Below are 8,704 nucleotides of genomic sequence, written 5' to 3'. Positions count from 1 at the left end.
GTGCTGTGATAAATATACAAAACGCGGATGATGCATGTTTTGCATGGGCTGTAACATCCGCACTACATGAACCGAACGGTTTACCACAGAGGACATCTTCATATCCGAATTACCTAGACTGCGGCTTAGACTATTCAAATATTGTTTTTCCAGTTAAATTACGAGATATACCTGTATTTGAAAAGCAGAACAAACTATCTATTAATGTATATGGAATAAATGAGTATTTTAAAGACGGTGTTATGAATTATGACATAATTACAATGTATATATGTCGACAAAAAGAAGAAAGACATATAAATTTATTATTGGTTACAAATGATTCCGGGAATAGTCACTATTGTTGGATAAAAAATCTGTCTCGATTACTATCATCGCAAGCATCGCAGAATGGTCATGAAAAGTATATTTGCGACGGATGCTTGGTATTCTTTACGTCAGAAAATAAACTTATCCGTCATCAAAGTGACGATTGCAGCAAGGTAAGGGCAATTTTACCAACAACAAATTTGAAAATAAATAAATATGGAAATGAAGAAAAGGAAAATATACTACAGTTCGAAAATTTTGAACGACAATTAAAAATACCGTTCGTGGTGTATGCAGATTTTGAAGCATTACAGAAACCGATCGCCGATGCGGAAGCAACAGAACTTAACGATGATAATTCATACTCCGTCAAATGTTTCAAACACGAACCTTATGCATTTGCATATTATATAAAATGTTCATATGACGAATCATTGTCGAAGTTTGAAATATATCGCGGATGTAATGCTGCTCAAATTTTCATGAGCAAGTTGGAACATGACGTTCTGAATATATACAAAAATTATTTAAGCCAACCAAAAGAAATGCTCCCATTACCACCTATTGATAGATTAATACATGAGATGCAGGATATCTGTCACATTTGTTCGCACAAAATAAAAGAAGGTAATAAAGTGTGCGATCATGATCACCTAACTGGGTTGTATAGAGGACCCGCACATGCTGTATGTAACATCAATTATCAATTACCAAAGTTCATACCGATATTCTTTCACAATCTTTCGAACTACGATTGTCATATGTTTGTGAAAGATATGGCGTTAAAAGAAGAAGACGTGGACGTTATAGCACAGAATAAAGAAAAGTATATATCATTTTCGAAAAAAATTATTGTAGGAGAAAACATTGACAGCAAGGGAAAGCTAAGGCGGGTTCATATGAAATTGAGATTTGTGGATTCATTTAGGTTTATGGCTTTATCGCTAGAGAAGTTGGGTTCATTTTTGGAAGACAACCAATGCGTTCAAATCAGAAAATATTTTAGGAACGAAGAACAGTTTCGACTTATACGTCAGAAAGGAGTTTTTCCGTATTCCTTTGTGGATTCATTCGAAAAGCTGAATCTTACCGCTCTGCCAGATCGAAGTAGTTTTTACAATACTTTATGCGACGATAGTATAACCGAAGAAAATTATTGTCGTGCACAAACGGTGTGGAACTTATTTAACTGTCGCACTTTAGGCGAATATAGCGACATTTATTTAACGTCTGACGTTTTACTTTTGGCGGACGTATTTGAGAATTTCCGAACCATCTCGATGAAGTATTACTCTTTAGATCCATGTCATTACTTCACAGCGCCGGGCTTCGGTTGGGATGCATTATTACGAATGACAGGGGTAAAATTAGAATTATTAACGGACATAGACATGTTACACTTCTTTAAAAATGGTATTCGCGGTGGATTAAGTATGTGCACTAAACGCAGTGCGAAGGCTAACAATAAATTAATGATGGAATTTGATGAAACCAAAGACCCATCTTATATTTTGTATCTCGACGCTACGAATTTGTATGGACACGCAATGAGACGAAAATTACCGACGGGGGGATTTCGATGGCTATCAGATGAAGAGATTCAAAAGTTAGATATTTACAATACGGAAGACGATTCCGAAAAGGGTTACGTGTTCGAGGTAGATTTAGAGTATCCGGAAGCAATACATGATGAACACAACGATTTGCCATTTTGTCCAGAACGGATTGTACCCCCAGGTTCAAAAAATGCAAAGTTAATAGCAAATTTGGAAAATAAAACAAAATACATCATTCATTACGTGAATCTAAAGCAGTGTATCAAGTTCGGATTGAAACTAACGAAGATTTACAGAGTATTAGAATTTAAACAATCCAACTGGATGCGGAGCTACATCGATTTCAATTCCGATAAACGTGCGAAAGCTAAGAATGAATTTGAAAAAAATCATTACAAAGCAATGAATAACATCGTATACGGTAAGACAATGGAAAATGTGGAAAAGCGAGTGGATATAAGACTAGTTACCCACTGGGAATGTCGTCATAAGAAACCGGGCGTGGAAGCCCTAATAGCTAAACCAAATTTTAAATCTTCGAAAATATTTTGCGATAATTTGATAGCCGTTCAATTGAACGTCGCGGAAGTTCGTTATTGCAAACCGCTGTATGTGGGTTTCAGTATATTAGAGCTTTCGAAAACCGTAATGTACAGCTTCTTCTATGATTACTTAAAAGTTAAATATGGAAATAACATAACACTTTTATACACCGATACTGATTCCCTAATCCTAGAAATTACTACTCCCAATGTATATGAGGATATAAAAGAAAATATTGAATTTTTTGACACGTCCAATTATCCGTTAGAGAATATACACAATATACCTCGCGGTCGATCTGTGTTGGGAAGAATGAAAGATGAATATCCAAACAGGTGCATAACGTCATTTGTTGGAACAGGAGCTAAGGCGTACTGCATCACCTTGTTGAATGATAATGTAAAGAAGGCTAAAGGAGTAAAGAAATATGTTATAGATAAACATTTAAGCGTGACCGATTATAAACGTGTGGTTGAATGTGGCGGATCGGTTCATAAAAAAATGTACATTTTTAAGTCAGAATTTCATACTATGTATACCGAATTAAAGAATAAAATTGCTCTTTCATCGTGCGATGATAAACGATACATATTACCGAACGGATGTAATACTTTGGCGTGGGGTCATTGGTTGATAAAAAGATTGAATGCGAATAAATGAATTTAATTTAAAAAAAATTGTAAAGAATAATAATAATAATGTATTTGTAATGTTCGATTGTTAATAAAGTCTTGTAAACTTTTAAATAGGTCTTTATACGTTTTAAAGAACGTTAGTTTTTGAGATCCAAGAATTATGAGACGGACCTAATCCTAACCATTTCACAAACACTTGATTTCCTTTTCGCCGTAGCACTTTTTCCACCAAGTAGACGTCAGGATATTTAACTTTTTGTAATTCCTCTCGATAAAAACCACCCATAATTTTTTCATTGGATGCATCTTTGAGCAGATATGTTGTTGGGAAAGTATTACGAACAGAATGTATTGTAAACACTTCGTTAGACCAATTGGGAGTATAGTTTTTGGTGAAGGCGTGTCGATGCTTGCTCACTCTGACGTGATCACCGACATTAAATTTTTTGGTATAAGGATCGACAATTTTTATGTAATTATATACAGTTTTTAACAGTGTCGATGCGTTTCTGTTATTTACCTCGCTAGGTTTCATTCCTATCGTCCTGTGAACTTGGTTGTTATAATCCAGAATTAATTTGGGAAGCAATTCCAACCAACGATAGTTACCTTGCATACTAAATTCTTTCCACATTTTTTCTTTTATTGTTCTATTAAACCGTTCAACAATAGAACTCTTTAAATTGGAAAATGAACTGTAGTGATTGATGTGATATCGTGACATGAGCTTTTTAAAATCCTCATTGTAAAATTCTTTTCCGTTATCCGTTTGCAGATTCTTCGGTATGTTTTTCCGCTTTTCCGATAGAATTGTTTCCATAGCTCGCGTAACTTCTTTGCCAGTTTTGTTTTTTAGTGGTACAGCCCATCCATACTTTGAGAAAGCATTAATAACTGTTAGAATATATTTAAAATTACCATTTGCTTTTGAATAAGGTATCATCTCCACTAAATCAGCTTGAAATAAGTCCGTTAAACCTTTTATAATAACACGTCTGCGTTTATACTTTTTCCTCGCGGACGCGTGCAACTCGTTTACGACGGACCTTTTAATATCGCTCATTTTCTGGATATTTCAATGAGCAGTTCTACCATAAATGGTTTCTTGAGTAAAGTGGTCTTCGTTGTGGGTTTGCAAACTATTTTATCTCCAAAGAAGAGAACATTTAACTTTTTATTTGGATCGAAGATACTCCCGTTAATAATCATTTCAACGTCTCCTTCAAATCGGTATTTCACTATTTCACCAATATATAAAAAGTTTATATATTTACTTACGTAACCTAAATTTTGAATAATGTAATAATTATCCGTTGTATCCGTAGTTCCATCTCCGCTAAACGTAAGTATAGTTGGTTGTTTGAAATATCGTTGTAAGTTTTCACGTTTATTAAAATGAGCAGCAATGTTGTGTCCGTGTACGTGTTTACCAAACTTATCGATCGTCATACTAGACGAATGTTTTCCGAACTTGCTTAAACTCATCTGCTCTAGTTCACAAACGTCGGTGTTTTAAAACAAAAAATGTGAGAGACGTATATTTATGATAATATTTTAACGTATAATCTCGGCCTCTGTTAGCTCCGATATTATTGATGATATTTCATTGACATGTGCAGAATGACCTGCAGTTTGCGAGGCCATCAACAAACGCAGTCTGTCGACAAGTTCGTTGGGATCGTCCCAATACTCGTATTCGATAAGAGCCCCAGGAACGACTTGTTTTTGTAATGCACCACCGACTTTTTTCTTCGGATTCGGCCAGTATTTAGCCCAATGCACCTTGGGTTTGTTACCTTCAACGATAGGCTTGATAATATTCTGAAATTTCCCACTGTCGTCCTCAGTAGTCATACCTGCCTCTGGAATGTAATTAATGTACGGAGCATTTGAACGTAGTAAGATATCTTTGTAGTTGCGCATGTCCTGAATTGTAAATTTGCCCGGTTCGTTTTTAAATAGTAAATCATATAAACCAACGGTTCCCGTATATTTGAAGTTTCCAACGTGAATATCCTGATCCTCAAAGTGAACAGGACTGACTCCAATGTAGAAACCTTCGGGAGTTTCGCGAACACCGTATAAACGATCATAATCATCTTTTAAATCAGTTGTTAAACCAACAATATACGTTCTGGGCAAAGGATGAAACTGACTCAAAGCGGCTTGTACCTCTGGAGACTCCAATCTTTCTTCTATTTCATCTTTAAGTCGTTCTATTCGATTATGTGCGTCCGAAATAAGAGCTCCGGTATCCTCGCTAGAATCGAGGAGTTCTTCTTCTTCGCCCGGCGGAACTTCATATACTTCTTCTTCTGCATGAGCTAATGGACCAAGAGGAGAAGACGTGGGAGAAGATACCAACCTTTTTTCAGGAGTCGATGTAGCAAATTTTCGTCGTTGTTCTTTTAATGGAACTTTCGGTTTTCGAATAAAATATTCGGTCTCGGTTTTAGCTGGTACGTCAGAAATATCCGGCGAGTAGCGTTGTATCTTAGATATCAATTTTTCTTCTTTTGGAGATAAACTTCGTTTTGGAATGGATAGTAAAGGCGCAGTGTCAAGTTTTGCGACAATATCCTGTAAGGGCCTTGCGATGGGTGCATATGCGGTTTCCGACCGAATCCTTGACTCCTCTAAGTCTTCTTTTAAAGAACGAATTTTGTCTCTCACGACTTCTCGTGCCGCGATAAGTTCTGCAGCTATCGTCTTGTTCATTGTATGATGTATGTGAAGTTACTACGAACTGTACAGCTGAAGTCGTTAGTTTTAAACTTCAATGAATTTATCAAAACCCTTACGGTAACGTCCCTTAGATACACTACAATCTAAATCAATAACTAGGATGCCGTGTCTATTCTCCCAACAAGCATCGCTAATTTCCTTTAGCCGATGAAACTCCATATCGCTCATTATGTGATCTTCAAATACGTGTTTTAAATTTGTTAAGTCTTGTTTAAATAACACCAAAAAGTTACAATTATCGCGAACTAATTGTTTTGGAATTGCACTATAACTTTGACAAATTAGAAAACAATCAATGTTTTTATGTCGACCATACGAAAAAAATTCCTTAATGACATTTTGACCTGTACAGGAAACATCGTCAAATACGACTACCGAATATTCTTTCGCATCTTCCGGTCGAATGAACTCGTCTATATTAGAAAATTCATAGTAACCGCAATCTTTTATAGGTTCAATTAAACGTCTTAAAAAATCGTACTTATTTTGGTATAACGAATTAGAGCATAAGTACAAGTTTAGGAAGCGCAACCCATTACGTGCAACTAAAAGCGATAACATAGCATTTGTTTTTCCGACACCTGAGGGTCCTACAATTAAACCTCGCTTACATTTTCCACCAAATAAATTGCTGTGTCTTGTAAAGTGTTCTTCGACCGAACCATTACTAAAATTTACTATAGGCAGTGTTAGAAGTTGCGGTAAACATTTTAATTTCTCGTCGATCATGATTCTCGTACTAAATGAATTGGATAAGACTGAATGAAAATATAGCAAAAGAAACTATATATACATATATTTAAGGAGAATAATAATAATAATAATAATAATAATAATAAGTATAATACCTTAACCATTTAACCTAACATAACCTAACCTAACCTAACCTAACCTAACCTAACCTAAGGAAGAGGAGGAAAAATGGTTACCACTCCTCCTCCTCTTCCTGCTCATCCCGCACTTCATACGGGGGCGGAGGCGCTGCAGGTGTCGGTGTCGGAGGTTCTATCCCAGTCGAACAATGGTGTATGTGCATGTTTTGAACATGCACCTGCCCTCTCACCACTGCCGACTCTGAGACAATACTGTTTACCTAAGAAGATTATGAAATTAAAAACGTGCAAAAAAGATTATAGATATAGCCTACCAGCTGAAACAGGGTATCTACTTTGACCTCCAATGACGCAACTCTTCGTTCCAACGTGAGCACCCTCCCGAAGTTGTTGCTACCGGACATCTTTTTAGCTAGGAAGGGAAGTTATTAGTATGTAAAGAAGACAAAATGAATTCTGCTTTTTTCATTTCAACGGTTAATGTTGCAACGGTGATGTCGAGTGACGTTGTTAAAGAGTGGTTAGAACTCGACGCCAGCCCTTCCCTAAACTGTGCAAGTTCTCTCAAAGAGGTCTGCAATTGAAGTACCTTTGCATGAAGGTCTTTATAAAAATTTTGATACAAAATATTAATTTCGGTCAAAATCTCCTCTTTGGTTGTTTCTACTGCTGCACACATTGCATTTGAAAAAAGGCTGGCAGGTACATCGGAAATGACTGAAGTAGCGGGAATTGTGTCCACCCTTAAGATTTGTACTTTCGGGCTTAATGAGGGAATTTCTATGGTAGGAATGTTTATGTTAGTAGGGGGAGTGGGAATCGACGAAGCTTTAGAAGAAGAAGCCTTAGAAGAAGAAGCCTTAGAAACAAAAGCTGCATTAATAGCTTTAAGGTATGTCCGGTTTTCGGTGCAGTGTTGGGATACCGCCATTAAAGAAAGAAAGTCGTTGGACTCATCGCCGCTAGCCATTTCCGAGTGTGTCACTTCAACCTTTGACAGAGTCGCAGGTTCAACTGACACACGCTTGTGTTTGGTACTTCGCGAACGAGCACGGGTCTCCCGTCGAAGCTCTCTATACTTATCTGGCGGTAACCACACACCTGCACCCTTCTTCCGGTGTTCACGGTTCCCCGACTTTCGACGAAGTGAAAGTGAAAGGTGTTTCACATTCTTATCGTCGACTTTCGAGGAACCTGCGATGTTTGGAAGCGCCGTAGCTTGCTGCACATTAGATTCAACGTTTGGATCCATCGGCTGCTCATTAGGCTGCACGTTTGGATCCAGAGCCTTCTCAACAGTCGACATGTTCAACAGGTTTATGTCAAAACTGTTTAACAGAAAGGATTCCTGGCTGGCGAAACCCGGAGCAGTTAAATCAATTTGACTAAAACCGTCTTGAGACATCTTGATAAGAAAAGAAAATTAATTAATTTTATTTTAATAAAAAAACATGTATACTTACATCGCTTGATGAAAAATACAGTTGCACGTTAAAATCTAACTGCAGAGGGTGCTTGTCAACAAAGTGCTGAATGATAGGATATGAATGATAAAACGTTCGAAAAAATAAAGTTATGCTTACCAATAAAAATTAACTTGAAAAAATAGAAGGAGCTATAGGAATGAAAAACACAAGATTAAAAACAATATATGCCAAGAAAGGAGACTATACTTACCAGAAAAAAGTTGCTGAAATTACGATGTTAAAAACTGATCGGTCTAATCGAACTGATCAGCAGTAAGCTCCTGTAGGAATTGGGAAAAAAATATCAATTTAACATAACAAACAAATAAACAAGTTGTACTCACAAAAACAAAGTAGAACGAGCTGTCATGATGAAATAAAGCAAGAATATATTATATAAACATGGAAGAATTTTAGATTTCCCCCACTCCCATCCCCACTCTTCCATCTCCACTTTGGGAGGAGCCTGAGGAGGAGCATGGGAGGAGCATAGGAGGAGCTTCAATAAACAATCCTTTTCCCTTTTTCTTTTTCTTTTTTTTTTTTTTTTTTTTCCTTTTTTCTTCCTTTTTTCCCCTTTCTTTCTTCCTTTTTTTCTTCCAATTTAATACTTTTTC

The 8,704-nt window shown here is 36.6% G+C and overlaps 1 protein-coding gene and 1 long non-coding RNA gene across 2 annotated transcripts; one reads left to right on the top strand and one right to left on the bottom strand.

Annotated features, from left to right (window-relative positions):
* Positions 1–263: 263 nt before the first annotated feature.
* On the top strand, positions 264–3,068 carry LOC139429440 (uncharacterized). Its single transcript, XM_071195202.1, has one exon. It carries the CDS (start codon positions 264–266, stop codon positions 3,066–3,068), a length of 2,805 nt encoding a protein of 934 aa, XP_071051303.1.
* Positions 3,069–7,584: 4,516 nt separating this feature from the next.
* On the bottom strand, positions 7,585–8,456 carry LOC139429397 (uncharacterized). The gene is made up of 3 exons (XR_011640041.1): positions 8,432–8,456; positions 8,085–8,368; positions 7,585–8,026 (listed from the first exon to the last, which is right to left on the bottom strand). It is a non-coding gene; the product is annotated as an uncharacterized lncRNA (long non-coding RNA).
* Positions 8,457–8,704: the final 248 nt, after the last annotated feature.

Source organism: Onthophagus taurus, chromosome 3 (assembly GCF_036711975.1).
Source record: "Onthophagus taurus isolate NC chromosome 3, IU_Otau_3.0, whole genome shotgun sequence".
Lineage (NCBI taxonomy): Eukaryota > Metazoa > Arthropoda > Insecta > Coleoptera > Scarabaeidae > Onthophagus > Onthophagus taurus.
The sequence above is the reverse complement of the archived record's forward strand: the minus strand, read 5'-3'. Positions and strand labels throughout refer to the sequence as shown.

Excerpts from the sequence above, each read along its gene's own strand:
- LOC139429440 (XM_071195202.1), top strand. The coding sequence starts at position 264 with ATGTATATATGTCGACAAAAAGAAGAAAGACATATAAATTTATTATTG.